We start from the raw sequence: 17,028 nt of genomic DNA on the forward strand, positions 1-17,028 counted from the left end.
CCAGTTGAATCCAGCTAGTGAATGAGCAGAGCTCGAATTTCAGCCTTGGCCTTTGATTCCAGATTCAGAGCTCTGGCCATTCTGATTGATAGGGCAACCATACATCCCCTTTTATGCCCCATGTCCCTGCATAATTATTAGAAGCACCTCTTTCCCTCTCAAGGTAATAAATTCCAGTCACCTAACTCTGGGGCAGTCTTCCCTGGGGCTCTGCCTCCTCTGTCATCAGGCTGATGCCTCCGGACTGAAGCTGTGTTCAGGCCAACAGCACCTCAGCACTTCCCAAGCACCCACCAGCTCCCCAGGCCCCTCACCTTAACAGAATAGGTGAATCCATACAAATAGGAAGTAAATTAGTGGTGGCCAGGGGGGCCATGGGGAAGGGAGGAATAGGGATTGGATGCTCATGGACCCGGGGTTTCTTTTGGGGGTGATGAACATAGTCTAAAATTAGTAGGGTGGTCGCACAACTCTGTGAATATGCTAAAAATCACACTTTAAAAAAAAAAAAAGAAAAGAAAAACAGTGAGTGTGGGACACAGCAATCTGTTTTTTTAAACAAGCATCCCAAATGGTCTTATTAGCACTTCCCATGGTTAGAAAAGGACAGAGGATTCAGCAGGATTAGGTGAATAGAGTGGGAAAGATTAAACATAGCCCCCCATCCCATCCCACCTCACTGCTCCTGTAAATAATACGGATCAGTTTGTGGCCAGCACTGCAATTCACACCTTGGACATCAAGATATCCCCAGGGAAAACACCAGGCAAGGCATACAAAGGTCTCACAACCCTATGAGGTAGGTATTATCCTCATTTAACAGTTAAGCAAACTGAGGCTCAGAGATATGGAGTCAAAGAGTAACAGGCCTGAGGCCAAGCAGCTAGTGAGGACACAGCTGGGATGTGAAATCGGCTTTCAGGGACCCAAGTCTTTGCTCAAAGCCACTACACTGAAGTGCCCCCCCCCATAAACCCCAAATGACCAGCTCCAAATTCACAGAAAGAGAAAGACAGCAGTTGAAAGTGTCATGTAAGGTAAGAATGAGGAGCACTGCTGAAAGCAGAGGGGCCGGGACAGCACCTCCGCAGGTTCTGCCTTTTGTGCAAGTGCCCTGGGAGTTTTCAACAGCAAGTCTGCTAAGACGGAGAGGGAAAGGGATTTTAAAGTAGTAGCTCGAGACATCCAGAAGCACATGGCTGTCCTCTCCTCCTCCAGAGCAAGTTCTTTACCGTCCAACCAATCAACAAGTGTTTAATGGGACACAGCACTGTACCACGTACACGGCACTAAGCATAAACACAAAAGCCTAAGACACAGTCCCTGCCAATCTGAGGCGTACAATCTAAATCTTTCTCAGGACTTAACTCCATGGTTAAAAATCAAATCTGGACTTCACTGCCAGTATTGCAAGGAACATTCTTCAAAGTCAATGTTTTAAAGAAAAAAACTCCACATTTATCATGGCATGAAATTTCTTCCTAGTAACAGCAACTTCATTGTTATCAGCAAACAAGGTTTACTTTTGTTAAAATTCATCTTACATTCTCCTCCTCTGTAATCTGAAATGAAGATTTTTTTTGAAAAAGGAATTTTGAAAGGTAGTAGTGGAACAGCTTAGGTACAAATGTGGCCAACAGCTGTCTGGGCAAAAGAGCTCTAGACTATTGAGTGAATCCAGCTCATTTCCAGGCCACTGTTACTACTATTTTGAGGACAACATAAAGCACGTTTCCACGGAAGACAGTATTGCCAACCAGAAGAGGGAGTCAGTGTCACGGAGAGTGGTCTGGACGAGACATTCTTCACAGCAAAATTTAGCACCAACCAACTCGGCTGCTGGGAGTCTCGTTCCCCGAATGAACCTCTTGATTCTCTCACAAACGCTCAGAACTCACAGGTGTGTGGTTCTGGGAACACAGCTAAGCTAAACTGCAAGTTGGGCTAAGACACTGTACACGGTGACGATTCCATCCTGGGAGCGAAGCTCCTGCTTCGAACGGAGAACATTCAGCGCCGAGGGGTCGGAGTGGCAGCCTCAGGAGACAGTGACGTAGGGACACAAACACGGCGGCGCCTCTCCTCCTTAACCCGGCCCTGTGAGCGGCGGCGTGGCTTCAGTAAAGAGCCTCGGCCATGCGCTGGGTTCCTACCCCAGAGGGTCTCCATGTGGCAAATACGAGGCAAGGAAGCGAAGGACTAGATGATTTCTACTGTTACGGGGTCTAGCGTTACGGGGTTTTTTTCTAATGAAAAAGGATCACTGATTCCTCCCAATGAAGTCCATTCAACCAGGATGTCTGGGCTAGAAAATAACTTAAGCTCAGATCTTAACATCTTAACAACTTAACATCTGCAGTAAGCAAGGGCCTTTTTGTCTTTGAGGATCATTTGCTTTAAAGCACTGAAAAGTGAGCTGCTAGCTCTGGCAGTGATGGGAAAGAATGACAGTTCCTTCCTTTTTACGAAAGGATGCCAAGTCTAACAGAATCCCCAGGTGTGCAGAGACCCCCCCCCACCCCAGACCTGGGCTAGAACCACACAAAGGAAGTCAGTCCACGGCCCACCCTCCCCCTTCCTCCCACCACGAAGACCACTCTGGCTATCGGGCACCAGGGAACCCTCGGGACTCCTCCGTCGACTGCAAAACTGGTCACCAAAGCTATTGAAACGGAAGGTAGCATATAAAATGTAACACTGGTTGTTTGTAACATGTAAGACTGGTTCCCTTAGAGGGCGTATAAGGCACCATGTGAGAAAGCTGCTCCCACGTCCGGCCACGCACCCACACTCGGCTCCTCACACGCACACACGCACACTGAAGAGGCCAGCTGGCTTTGCCACGACGCACAGGGAACGCAGCGCTTCCCATCACTTCTGGTTTTTGAGCTGGTTGGAGAGCCAGTCCAGGCCTTCGTAAAGCCCATCTCCACTGGTGGCACAAGTAGCCTGAATGTACCAGTTTCTCTGGCGGAGGGAATGTAAGCCAAGCTTGTCTGTTATCTCTGCTGCGTTCATAGCATTGGGAAGATCCTTGAGAGAGAATATTCAAGAGTCAGTCCATAAATGTTATATCCTCATAACGGAATATTATATTCTTCCCCCAACATCTGCCCTTAACCCACAGTCTTCTCTCTAGCCTCCCAGTGGCTCAGGCTCCAAACCTTGAAATCATCCTTAATTTTTTTTCTCTCTCTCTCTCTCTCCTCTCACAAACTCCACACGAGGAAATCCCACCAGCTCTACCCTCAAAATATATCCAGAATCTGACCACTTCTCACCACCTGCACAGCTATACCCTGATCCCACCACCATCACTTCTCACTCAGGTGCTGAAATTACTTCCAAACTGGTCTCCAAGCTTCTGCTCTTGCTCCCAAAGAGTCTAAACACAACCCGGCAGTCAGTGAAAGTCAGATCAAGGCATTCTTCTATCAAAGCCCTGTGACCTCTCCGCCTCTCTCAGGGTAACAGCCCAAGTCCTCAGGATGCTCTGCAAGGCCTTCGTGACCTGAGCCCCCGTGACCCCTCCTAACTGTCCTGCTCTGCCTACAGCCCTCACCACAAGTTACTATATTATAACATTGACTTACTTAGTGTGTTTATTATCTGCCTCTCGTAACTAGAATGCAAACTTTACCAGGGCAGGAATCTCTATCTTGTTCTCTGATGTATTCCAAGTGCCTAGCACTAGTAAGCTCAAACCAAATTTGAATAAATTAGCATTAAAGAACAAGGTAGATCTAGACGCAATGATTTGGAAGGACGTCAAAGATATGCTAAGTGAAGAAGCAGGTTCCAAAACAGAATGCTGAATATGATCTCCAGAATTTAGATATGAATACAATCATATAACTGCTCATATAGGCACAGAAAGTTTTATCTCTGGAAAGAAATATAAGACATTTAACAATGCTTTACCCTGAAGAGTGGGGCTAGAATGTTTCACTTGATATTGTGAACTGTCTGCATATTTATACCACGAGCATATTCTGTTTTTACAATTAAAAAGAACAAATGTCATTTTCTTTTATGAAAGTCCATTGTGCTCACTAGTGAACTTCAAACTGACATCGAATCTAATGGCAGGGTAACGGCTGAGTGAATGATGACCCACCCACCATTTAAAATCATGTTTACAAAGGGCTAGATGACAAGAGAAAATGCCTTCAATAAAGTGACAAAACAGGATGCAACACTGTCAAAACAGTACGATCTCGATTACATAACGAATGTACTCATGGAGGAGAAAGTGTGGGGACACACGTCAAAACGTGACCCTGGTTTATCTCAGGCTGGTACATTCCAGAGGATTCTGCCTTCTTTTCCACGCTTAGTTCAGCTTCCTGAGGCTGGATGGTTCTACACCCTCCTCCTACTCCTCTTTTATTGCTCTTGGTTATATTTACACAGAAGCCGAGTTTCCCCAAGGATAGGCCCCATATGATCCAATCTCATCTCCTCCTTTGCTTCCCCCGACCCCCAATCCCGTCCCAGCCACACTGGCTGCCTTCCTGCTGGCCTTCAGGTGTCATCTTATCAGGTGTCATCTTATCAGAGAGGCATTCTAGTCCTTCCCCACATCTGCCCCCTCCTCCACGACACTCCCCCCAGACATATTACATGTGGTTTATTGACGGACTCTCCTCCCACTGGAACATAAACTCCATGAACACAGGGATTTTTGTCTGTCTGGTTTACGGCTATATCTATATCACCAATACCTAAAACAATGCCTAGATCTTAGTAAATGCTCAGTTGATATTTGTTGAGCGAGTGAATGAATATAAGACATATGCTAACAAAGCGGTGGAGAGAAAGGCTAGGGACAGGAGAGAGGAAGGCAGGCAGCTAATTAGATATCGCTATTTTTAAGCGAGCAGCGGGCAGTACTTTTCAGTCCCAGGATCCAGAAAGCCAGCGACATACCTGTTTATTTACAAACACCAATAAAACTGCATCTCTGAGCTCATCTTCGGCTAACATTCTGGTTAGTTCTTCTCGGGCTTCATTGACCCGCTCTCTGTCATTACTGTCGACCACAAAAATCAGACCTAGAAAGAAAGCACAAGTGTGTTAGTAATCTGAACCTGGGAAGGCAGCTGTTTATACGTGCTTACAGCTTCTCCCTGCTTACACGTGTGGTTTCACTGAAAGCAATCAATACGGAAGGATATATAGTCTTCAGAGTTGGGAAGCCTCCTGTACACCCAGCTAGCCTTTTTCAGAGGCATCTAGCCCTTCACCAGATTAACAATAACAAGAATAGAGAGAGAAAAGGTTAGGCTTATTTTTCATCACTTCATTTCTACATCATGCCTACATGATGAAGACCCAATAAAAATCTGTGGACATCCAAGTTCAGATAAGCTTCCCTGGTTGGCAATGCTCTGCGTACGTCACACAGCGATGTGCCAGAAGGGTAATGCATTCTGACCCCGTGGGAAGAGGACGAGGCAAGCTTTGTGTGTGGTACCTCCCAGATCTTGCCCTACGCATCTCTTCCTTTGGCTGGTTCATTTGTATACTTTTGCTATAACAGAACTGTAAGTATAGCGTTCCCCTGAGTCCTGTGAGTTGTTTTAATGAATATTGAACCTGAGGGGATATTTGGAACTGCCAAATTTGCAGACAGCTGGAAAAAAGTGAGGGTGGTCTGGGGAGCCCCGAATTTGCACCTGGTGTCTGAAGTGAGGGAGTCTTGTGCCCTTAACCTGTGACGTGCGGCCCAACCCCAGGTAGTTGGTGTCAGAAGTCTTTGCAGCATTCCACACTATACAGCGGCAGAGAAATCCCAGGAAGCAAAAGACAGGTCAGAGAAAGGGACCACCACACTGTATGTGAGCAAAGGTGGCTGAAACCTGCACAGATCTGGTCACTGCCACATTGGCTGGAGGCAGAGGCGGGGCCGACAGGATCTCAGAGGAGGTGCCCAGGAGGGATCCGGCACACATTCCAGACACAGGATGCAAAAGACTCTCTTAGCAGTAGTCCACGTGACATTAATGGTAATAACAACTGGATGGTTAGCTGACAATAAGCCTTCTGTGAGACAAAAATGGGAAGTGGCTGCCAAAAGAACTAACTTGATCCTAGGCTGTATCAACAGTAGTGACAGCAGCTCAGTTTCTAAAACACGGGCAACAAAAAGCCGATGCTACAGTGCGTCAGTCAGAACATCCTGGGAATGTTACGTGGTTGGTGCTGGACCCCACACTCTAAGACACAGGCGAACTGGAGGGACAAAGAATGACTGGGACGGCAAAGGAATTAGATACCATGTCATATGAAAAACAAATTTATATAACTGGAAATATTTCGCCTAGAGAAAAGATTCACTGAGGGGACTGACAGCTGTCTTCAAATATCTAGAAGCTGTGACATAAAGAGAGGTTCGACTTGTTCTAAGTAGATGGAAGATCAGTGGGTAAAACTACAGGAGGTCAAGGTGATAAAAAGAGTCAAGAGAAATGCAGGGGCAATGGGCTGCCTCAGGAGGCGTGCCTGTCACTGAAGATGCTTGTGCCCAGCTTCAGCGGCAACTTCTGGGGACACTGCAGAAGGGATTCTGCTGACGGGAAGGGCAGTGGAATGAGATGACCTCTGGGTTCCTTCTGACACTGAGATCGCACCACCATGTCTAGGAGGGAAAATCTGTGCTGGCCCTCGGCCCTTTCCCTCTGTGCTTCCCAGGCCCACCCAACAGCTGCCTGACCAGCTGTCTGGAGCAGCCCACTCTGGCAGACGGGAGTGTCCACAGCTTCTGAATGCCTGGGGCTTACATGAGACTCAAAGTCATGTCTGTTACATCACATCAGACCAGAAAAATGAAGAACATTCAAACGCCCCCACCAAAGATTTGATAGGCTGCCAGTAAGTTCTGGACTCTTATCATAACTAAGCAAACGAGGTTATCCTGAAATGTGAGGAGATCCTTAGTCTCCAATGCGAAACTGACAGGGTGGAAGCTGACGTATTATCCCTTTGCCGTTCCTAATAGAAAGAAAGGTTTATAAATATTAGGTCCCATTTTATACTGTTTTTCTTTAGATCCTTAGGTGAGAAACAAAAGAACCTAGCCATCAGACTGACTACACTTCAGAACTAAGAAAACCTAGAAAAGGTAAATTTACAAATGAATAGTACGCTGTAATTTGTTTTTAGAAGTGGGGAGAAGAAAATTTAAATTAAAAAAGACAGCCTGACTGTTGGGAAGCTGGCAGGAAAAATAGGGGCAACATCCAAGATTACTAATGGCTGAAATGTTTGGACCCACCAGACAGCAAATCCATTCTTCAAAAGTCCCCATTTGCTAATTTCATGAAGAGTCTAAACCACCCACCACAAGGTCCTAGAATATAGCCAGTTAGTTCCCCACCATCACAGCAGTAGTTACTGAAACTCAATGAAATTAGGCTTGTTATAAATAGAAGACTGAAAACAAACAGGCATTTCTACTTGGTGACTGAGTGTGACAACTCTTAATAAGGTGGGTAAAGGGAACCCTGCCTGAGAATGAGGACAAAAAACCTCTAGTAATTTGGACTCCGTGACAGTTAATTTTATGTGTCAACTTGACTGGGCCACAGGGTGCCCAGACATTTGGTCAAACAGTATTCTGGGTGTGTCTGTGAGGGTGTTTCCGGATGAGATTAACATTTGAATCAGGACACTGAGTATGGCAGATTGAGCTCCTCAGTGTGCTCTAGTCCAATCCAATGAAGGCCCGATTAGAACAAAAGAGAGGACGAGAAAGAATTCACTCCTCTTGGAGCTGGGATATGTGTCTTCTGCCTTTGGACTGGAACTTAATCATCAGCTCTCCCGGGTCTCCAGCCTGCCAACTGCAGGTCCCGGGACTCCTCAGCCTCCACAACCATGTAAGCCAATTCCTTATAATAAATCACATATACACACACATATATACACACAAAAACATATGTGCATACATGTATGGAGAGCCAGCCATCATACTGGTTCTGTTTTTCTGGAGAACCCAGACTAATACAGGCTCCAGACTGCCCACTACCTTCCAACCACAGAACTAAGCATTTTATAAAATTAATCTCATTCAAGCCAAATGATCCGGCACAGTAGGTATTCACCTCCATTTTATAGATGAGGAAATCGAGACAGGAAAGATTACCTAACTTTCCCAAGGTTTCAGAGCAGAGCTGTGGTTCAAACCCACATTTTCTACTTTTATCATTGGTGAGGAATTACAACAGTTTGACCAATATGGCAAGTGCCAATCCAGGTTAAATGGACACTCTGAGTATCAAAAAGCGTATTGTCTGCAACGGATTGAAACACAAAGACATAAAAATCTAAGAGTCAGGGCTTCCCTGGTGGCACAGTGGTTAAGAATCTGCCTGCCAATGCAGGGGACACGGGTTCGAGCCCTGGTCTGGGAAGATCCCACATGCCGCGGAGCAATTAAGCCCGTGAGGCACAACTACTGAGCCTGCGCGTCTAGAGCCTGTGCTCCGCAACAAGAGAGGCCGCGATAATGAGAGGCCCGCGCACCGCGATGAAGAGTGGCCCCCGCTTGCCACAACTAGAGGAAGCCCTTGCACAGAAACGAAAACCCAACACAGCCAAAAATAAATAAATAAATAAATAAATTTATTTTAAAAAATCTACGAGTCATCATGGAAGGTTGCTAGGGTATCGAGTTGTTTCTCTAAAAATCAATAAAGGGAAAGAATTAAATATTTTTCCTGCCTTTCTTATATAAACTATATTTCAGAGAAACCAAATATTTGATGAAGGGATTCTTTGTTTAGAAGGATTTCAGCTTAATAGACTCAGATGGAATGACAGAAAAAAAATGGAGGGATAAACTGTTGGAGTAGAAGACGACTAAAGAGACATAACAATGAAAGGCAACGTGTAAACTTTGATTCCTTTGCAAACAAATCAAATGTGAAAAGGACGTATTTGATATAACTGGAAAAATCTGAATAAGGACTGGGTACCAGATATTAAAGAAAGAATGTTAATTTTGGAAGTGTGATAATGCATGGAGATTATGTTTTAAGAAAGTCTTTATCAGTTTGAAATAAACACTGAAGGATGTATGAGTAAAAGGCATCATTTCTGGCATTTGCTGTAACACACTCTGGGCAAAACGCTGATAACTGCTGAAGCTGGGTGATGAGTTCGTGGGGATTTGTTATGTATCCTTTTCCTCTTTTGCTTTAAATTTTCCACTAACAAAACTGAAAAAAGAAAAGATAAATGCACTATTTTGAGGAAACACATTCTAAATCTATAGGCTAAGGAAATAACTACAAATAGAGTTAAGTGTTAAAGGTAATAGCTAAAATAATGATACAAAATATAAAGGGACAGTCGACTCGGGTATTTGGTCTGAAAAGATCAACAAATATGGGTCTTTACTATGAAACACATGCAATGAAAACACCATAGGTAGTAGAATCTTCAAAATTAAAAAAGTCCAAATAAATTCTAAAATGAGTATGTAGATGCCTGGTGGTTATGATTCTACATGAGAATCAGGGCATAAAAACTATACGAACAGCTTACGGATATCTTGACAGGTGATACTCCGTAAGGTATCATTTATCCAAAATATAATCAATGAAAAAAACTCAAATAGATTGATGGGGGACTGGGACACGTTAAAACCCCAAATTTTAAGAAACCAGTGATAAGGAAATAAGGTAATGATCTGGGATATTCATGCTTATTCAAGCACTTGCAGAATAACAGCGCAGTAGGGAGGCACTGTGGCCACATAGGATGCTGGGATTTGGGATTCCAGCCATCCCTGTTCATTTCTTTCTCTCCATGGGCATGATTTTCAAATATTCTCCACAGGTTTAAAAGAGTGTACTGAATTCAAGTTCTTCAAAAATTGGTACTTCATCTAAGGCACATACAACTTTCAATTAACCAAAAGATGAAATTCATTAGAACAACCATTTTCTAACTGTTCTGGGTTAAGAGGATATTCCTATATAAGGCATTAAAGCCCAAGTACTTTTTCAAGGAAGGTTTCTCAAAAAGAAACCTCCCCAGTAAGTGTAAGTGGGTCAGCAGAAAAGAAAGAATGACTGACAGTCCAAATAAAGCAGCGCACCACAAGGTTTTGCTTCAAGCATCGACCTTTAGGTGCGTTTAACAGAAATGGTTGCAAGGCTAGAACTGGATAATCTTTACCTTGTGTGTTCTGGAAATAATGTCGCCACAAAGGTCTGATTTTGTCCTGGCCACCAACATCCCAGACTGTGAAGCTGATGTTTTTATATTCTACCGTCTCCACGTTGAAACCTAAATTGGGAAGATGGAGAAAGTGTTTAATGAAGACTTTTGCTGGTTCAACAATTCAAAATAATTTCAGCTAACATTTGGACAGTACTTTTCATTTACGAAGCAGCTTGCCAGTCAAAGATCCATAGCTTACAAAACAGAATGTGTTAGTCAGCTTTCTCCCCCGTGCATTGTGACAGGTGTCTCCAACCTTCTCCGCTCCCTCCGGTCTCCCTCCTCACGCCTCCCCTCCCTCTCCCAGCAGCTCTTCCTGCATACTTCAGAGCAAACAGAAGCCACCAATGGGACTGCTTCCGCTTCCCACCACCACACACTGTAGAAACTCATCTACATCTTCACCCACACTTTTCTCCCTCCCTCTTGGAGCAATGGAAGGGGGCAACTAGCTAATGCCAATCCCATCCCCCCATGTGCTGGATCCAATTCACCCACGCTGTCTGGAACCTTCAAAATCTCCAACCTGTTTAAGTCTTTTGCATCTTTCAAAAAAGATGACTCCGGGCTTCCCTGGTGGCGCAGTGGTTGAGAATCTGCCTGCTAATGCAGGGGACATGGGTTCGCGCCCTGGTCTGGAAAGATCCCACATGCCGCGGAGCAACTAGGCCCGTGAGCCACAACTACTGAGCCTGCGCGTCTGGAGCCTGTGCTCCGCGACAAGAGAGGCCGCGATAGTGAGAGGCCCCGTGCACCGCGATGAAGAGTGGCCCCCGCTTGCCACAACTAGAGAAAGCCCTAGCACAGAAACGAAGACCCAACATAGCAATCAATCAATCAATCAATCAATCAATCTAAAAAAAAAAAATTAAAAAAAAAAAAAAAGATGACTCCACACCTTCACGCGCTACCACCCTCTATTTTCCCTTTTAAAGTCAAACTTCTCTAAGATGTTTAGCTACCTTCACTGTGCCAACTTTGTCACCTCTCACCCAATACACCTTAGTTCTACTTTACCATGTTTTGCTGGTTTCGCCAAGGTCAGCAAGGTCACCACGTCAATAAATCTGACGAATGCTTTCCAGTTCTGATGTGATTTGATTTTATATCTGACACTACTGCTCACCCCCTCCTTGAAACTCCTCCCTGGCTTCCCATTTTCCTTCTGTCTCTATGGCTGTACCTTCTCAGTCTCTTTAGTGAGCTCAGCCACATCTGATTGATCTTTAAATGATGCTGAGTTCAAAATCATTTACACAGAACTGTTGCACATAACCTAACCATCCATCACTGGAAATTTGTTAAACATATAGCCACATAACGGAATACTATCTAGTTACTAAAATTTGATGTTGATCTGTACTGATTATTATTTAAGCTCCCAAACATAGTGGCTTAGAACAATGATTTTCCCCCCTACCCAATTCTGTGGGTTGCCTGGGCTTCTTCCTCTTGTAGATGCATTCAACTATTGAGTCCTTTGGGGGCTAGGCTGGACTTCCCTCTCTCCAGGTGGCCTTTTTATTCCCAAGGAGCACTGAGCAACGTCACGTGCTCGTGGTAGTGTTCCGAAAGAACAAACCCCAAGACACAGCACTTATCAAATCTTTGTGTGAATCACATTTGCTGATGTGCCCTTGGCCAAAGCAAGTCACATGGCCAAGCTCAGCACCACTGTGGAAGGGGACTGCACAGGGGTATGGCTACTGAGGGGCATGATTCATTGGGGCCATTAGTTTAACAATCTACCACAAAATCAGTATTCAATTCATTCACCAAATATTTCCTGGACATCTATTATGTGCCACGCATTTTGCTAGGCGCCTGGGGACAGTGGTGAACAAGGCAGACATGATTCTTGCTCTTATTCACACTTTTGGAAGAGAGACAGTGAGCAAGCAATGACAAATGTGCTCAGAGTTACTAAGAAGTTCAGGTTGCTGGGGAAACTTACAACAGGGGAAAACCCATCCAAGGGATCAGGAAAGGCGACCCTGAGAAATGATGCTTAAACTGAGACGGAAAGAATGAGCTGGCATTAGCTACATAAAGCGGGGAGGGGGGTAAAAAAGAAGGCAGGAAACACATTGTTTAACGCAGAGTAAGTTGGAAGACAGCATGCATATGACTTCACAAAGATACTCACCAAAGTCACAGTGTTTTTTAACACTTGTTTAGATTTTTTTTGTATGTATGACATTATGGAAGCATGAATTATTTTTATAATTGGAGAAAACCAAGTAATTATGCTATTTTCATTTTGGACTAATAACATTTTTAAAATTATGGGTATGAACACTTTCTCCATCTGGTTTCCTCTTCCTTTAAGTGCTGCAATCTCTGAAGCTACTGCCCAAGTTGGAAGTTGATCGGTTGGTTCCTGTGCCTAATCCAACATTCAGAACACTACTGACATTCACATGCCATCCTGGGGAGGCTATTCTCGCTCAGGAGTTTGGACCTGGAGGCAGCTGATGAGGCACAGACTAAGTTCTGTCAAAACTGCCTTTGAGGGGCTTCCCTGGTGGCGCAGCAGTTAAGAGTCCGCCTGCCAATTCAGGGGACACGGGTTCGAGCCCTGGTCCGGGAAGATCCCACATGCCACAGAGCAAGTAAGCCCATGCGCCACAACTACTGAGCCTGCGCTCTAGAGCCCGCGAGCCACAATTACTGAAGCCTGAGTGCCTAGTGCTCTACAACAAAAGAAGCCACCGCAATGATAAGGCTGTGCCCCACAATGAAGAGTAGCCCCCGCTCACTGTAACTAGAGAAAGCCCACGCACAGCAACGAAGACCCAATGCAGCCAAAAATAAATAAATAAAATAAATAAATTTGTAAAAAACAAAAAACACAAAAAAACCCTGCCTTTGCAAAAGTCTTAAATAGCTGACAAAACACAGTGCGGGTTCGCAGGAATAACTACACCGCCAGATAGTCCTCCAGCATCTGAACAAATCAGATTCCTCACTTGACCACCAGCTCAAAAAAAAAATCATACTACATCTTTAAACACTAGGAACATACTTGGTATGGAGAGATGCTTCCACTTAGAAAGGCCAGCTGGAAGAAAGATGGATTTATTATCTTTTTCTTTTTTTGCCAAGCAGATACGGTTAAACTTGTTCCACCTAAATGTGTTCGTATGACTCCCCTGTAAACATAGCGATGTGCCACAGATGACAGGGAGCAATTAGGAAATTGTATATTACCTGGTTTTGGCCTCAAAACTGCTCTCGGGGCGGACAAGGTTTTCCAAAAAAAATTCAATAATGCAAGAAGTATGTAAAAGTATAACATACTAAAGTGTAAACTGGTCTTGTCATAGGTCGTTAACATACCTATCGTAGGGATGGTAGTCACAATCTCTCCCAGCTTCAATTTATACAAGATGGTGGTTTTTCCAGCGGCATCCAAACCCACCATAAGAATCCGCATCTCTTTTTTCCCAAATAGACTTTTAAACAGTTTTTCAAAAACGTTCCCCATTGTAACTGAATTCTGTGACCTGAAGGAAAAGAAAGGCAAGTCAAGTAATTGTTCTTTGCAGAGATATAGAAACATAAATATAAGAGATATACATGAAATACAAGTCTCCATTAGAGGTGGCTCCTAGTAAATACTGAACAATTTTAAGTATAGTTTGGCCAGTAAGGAGTAGAGTATCTTGTTTTCAAAGGGAAACTCAACTAAGCCTTTTGATGCCTTGCCAAAAAATTCTCTTTTCCACTGCAGCATCCAAGTGGGATATGTGAAGCACAGTCTCAATGGTGGCAGGCTTTAGTCATCTTAAGTATGAAAGCAATGTCACAACAGACACAACTCACACTTCTGAAATGAGAACTCAGGAAGCGGAGAACCAGTTTATTTTACACAGATGTGAAGCAAAGTCTTTAAGGCAGGTTAAATATCAGCACCTTTTAGAAATTCAGTAGTTGCCTTTGGCTAGCAGACAGTATCAAGACCCAGAAAAGAATCTAAAAAACTTCAGAGGTGAGGAAATACAGCACTGGGAAACTGCACTGCTAACAGAGAAATTAACTAGGCAAAGAGTAGAGGAGACACCATAGCATCCAGTGTCGACCATCACCTTACTCTTAATTATTTTTAGCTTTTTTGGAAACAATTCACACACATAAAAACATAAATGATAATGTACAGTTCAGTGAAATGTCATGAACCAAATCAAAAAAAGATGATTACCAGCGACCCAGATCTCCTTGTGCCCCTTCCCAATCATTACTCTTCAAAAGGTAATCACTATATTGACGTCTAACTGCATAAATATTCAATATTTTTCAGTAGAGTGCATGATAGATTCTATAAAGGAAGGCAATAGTAAAGACAGATTAGGGACTTCCCTGGTGGCACACTGGTTAAGAATGCACTTGCCAATGCAGGGGACACGGGTTCGAGCCCTGGTGTGGGAAGATCCCACATGCCGACGAGCAACTAAGCCCATGTGCCACAACTACTGAGCTTGCGCTCTAGAGCCCACGAGCCACAACCACTGAGCCCGCGTGCCACAACTACTGAAACCCGCACACCTAGAGCCCATGCTCTGCAACAAGAGAAACCACCACAGTGAGAAGCCCGAGCACCACAACGAAGAGTAGCCCCCGCTCGCTGCAACTAGCGAAAAGCCTGCACACAGCAATGAAGACCCAACACAGCCAAAAATAAATAAAAAATTTAAAAAAAAGACAGATTAGCTCTGCAGAAATTTATTCTACATCTTTAATTTTAACAGATCAGCCTATTTGAAGTGTGAGCTTGACATTCTAATTAAAGACTTAAAAGTAGTACTGTCTACAACCCTAACCTTGTTCCTGGAAGTCTACAAAGATTCTTCAAAGAGAAATAAAAAATCCTTGTTTCCCTTTAAACTGCTAACCATAGGAAAACTTTATTCCTGGGCAGAGCAGGGTTAAGACAGAACAAGGACAGCCCATCTCCCATTCATCGGGACCCTAGGGACCTCAGAGGGGAGGTCACCAAGTTCCAGAGGCCCACCTCTGAAACTCAACTGTGTCCTACAGTAGCTTAACTTCATGGATGAGGTCCAAGCACACACCATTTTATTCTACGACCCGAGAAAAGGAGCAGAGCATTTATCCTGTACATAAATTAGGTACAGGGGAACTGCTACAACCAAAGAATAATGATGAATGTTTTAATCATTCATAGAAGGGCCATATAGAAAGTATATAGAAGTCAAATGCACTATGGCACTCAAAATCTTGTTGGGCGACAAAACTAAAGATTCCTTATCTTCGTTTCCGAAAAAAAGATACATCTCACAGATGAGAAAAAAAAGTGAGAAACATTCTGGGGGAGGGAAGGTACTTCCCACTTAGATGTCCTATGAAGCAAATACTCGATTCCTCCTCCCAACTACAGTACACCTCCAAGGTTCTCCCTCCTGCTTCTCTTTTCCTCTTTTTCCTACTCATCTGCCAGAGGCGCCCAGAGCCCGCTGCGCTGCTAGAGACCCTCTGGAAGACGCCGGCGACCCTGGCGCCTCTTTGACACGCTCACCCTCCCCTACCACAAGCACCAACTGTCCATCAGGGAGAACTGCGTGGAGATCTCCAGGACACGAACCAGAACGGGTGGCCAAGTGGGCGTGCGCAGCGGGCAGGCACGCGCGCTGGGTCCCCGGGGAAGGCGTCCGAGTGTCCTTTCTGCCCAGCCGCCAGGCCGCTTCCTCTCGACCTCCGGGCCCCCGGGAGAGCGGAGGGCCCAGCGACGGACGAGCCAAGCCTCTCTCGATCCCCGCAGCCCCTGGCCTACACGAGGGCGGAGAAGGGACAAGACCCCTTTCTGCAAGCCACCCGCTGCTCTCTAGCTTCCCGACCTCTGAAGGTGCGGAAATCCAGCTAGGCCTTGAGTGCCGCAACCCTCTCTCCCCAGTCCGCGACTCACCGGTCCCCAAACTGACCACGGGTACGAATACCACTGCCTTTAGGATTTCTGATCTTCTCTGCGAAATGGCGACAGGCTTGGGGCGGGAACAGTAACCAACCAATCACCCGTCGCCTCTTGGAGCTTTTGTACCAGTGAGTGCGAGGTTCCGTGAGTGACAACAAATCTGGCCAATGTAAAGGACAATAGTAGCCGGGGAGTGAGGAGACCCGCCCCTCGCGACCTAGGCGACGGCACGAAGCTCTGGAAATGCCGGCTTCATCTTCCAATGACAGCTCACCGGGTCCTGGCGAGACACGCCCATATGCCCCGCCCCTAGGCTGTGCGCGACCAATCAAAAAAGTAAAAAGATTTCCGGTTTGCTCCGCCAATCAACTCGGAAAAATTCAAAGGATTGAACTAACCCCATTCGGACCAACTGGGTAGGGGCATGTGGGCGGGGCCAAGTTCATAGTGATATTTAAGGAAATTTGCTGCGGTTGAGCTAAAAGTAGAAATTAGTTTGGGGCGTTGTTTTGTGTGGGAAACATCCAGATACCTACACCGAAATTAGGCATAAGGAAGGTTTCCTGTTCAGTCTGAAGCTAGACAGCCTCCCTGCTTTTGAAGAGATTTTCAACAGTTGGGGAAAATACTAGCCACCTGCACCTGCGATCAGGCGCACAGAACCACAGTCCTCACTTTCTGAGAAATACTCTCAATAACTCAGCCCCCTAATGCCAACTTGGTTCACTAAAAAGTTTACAAACGTCCGTAAATGGTACATAACTGTTCCTAATGGTACATAAACAGAGAAACTAACATCCATTGAACGTGGTATGTGCCAGGAAATATGTTAAGGACTTAACCTGCATGACCATAAAACCCCGTTAGTT

The 17,028-nt window shown here is 45.0% G+C and overlaps 1 protein-coding gene across 3 annotated transcripts; it reads right to left on the bottom strand.

Annotated features, from left to right (window-relative positions):
* Positions 1-1,234: 1,234 nt before the first annotated feature.
* Positions 1,235-16,237, bottom strand: LOC118886998 (ADP-ribosylation factor 2). 3 transcript variants are annotated; one of them, XM_036837473.1, is made up of 5 exons: positions 16,154-16,237; positions 13,570-13,736; positions 10,186-10,296; positions 4,930-5,054; positions 1,235-3,033 (listed from the first exon to the last, which is right to left on the bottom strand). In XM_036837473.1, the coding sequence occupies exons 2-5, from the start codon at positions 13,715-13,717 to the stop codon at positions 2,872-2,874; spliced, it is 546 nt and encodes a 181-aa protein (XP_036693368.1). In that variant the 5' UTR covers positions 13,718-13,736; positions 16,154-16,237; the 3' UTR covers positions 1,235-2,871. The 3 variants fall into 3 exon arrangements, with proteins under 3 accessions (XP_036693368.1, XP_036693369.1, XP_036693370.1); XM_036837474.1 differs by having other exon boundaries at positions 16,170-16,191; XM_036837475.1 differs by having other exon boundaries at positions 15,833-16,166.
* Between the last annotated feature and the right edge of the window lie 791 nt (positions 16,238-17,028).

Source organism: Balaenoptera musculus, chromosome 20 (assembly GCF_009873245.2).
Source record: "Balaenoptera musculus isolate JJ_BM4_2016_0621 chromosome 20, mBalMus1.pri.v3, whole genome shotgun sequence".
In the NCBI taxonomy this organism is placed as follows: Eukaryota; Metazoa; Chordata; class Mammalia; order Artiodactyla; family Balaenopteridae; genus Balaenoptera; species Balaenoptera musculus.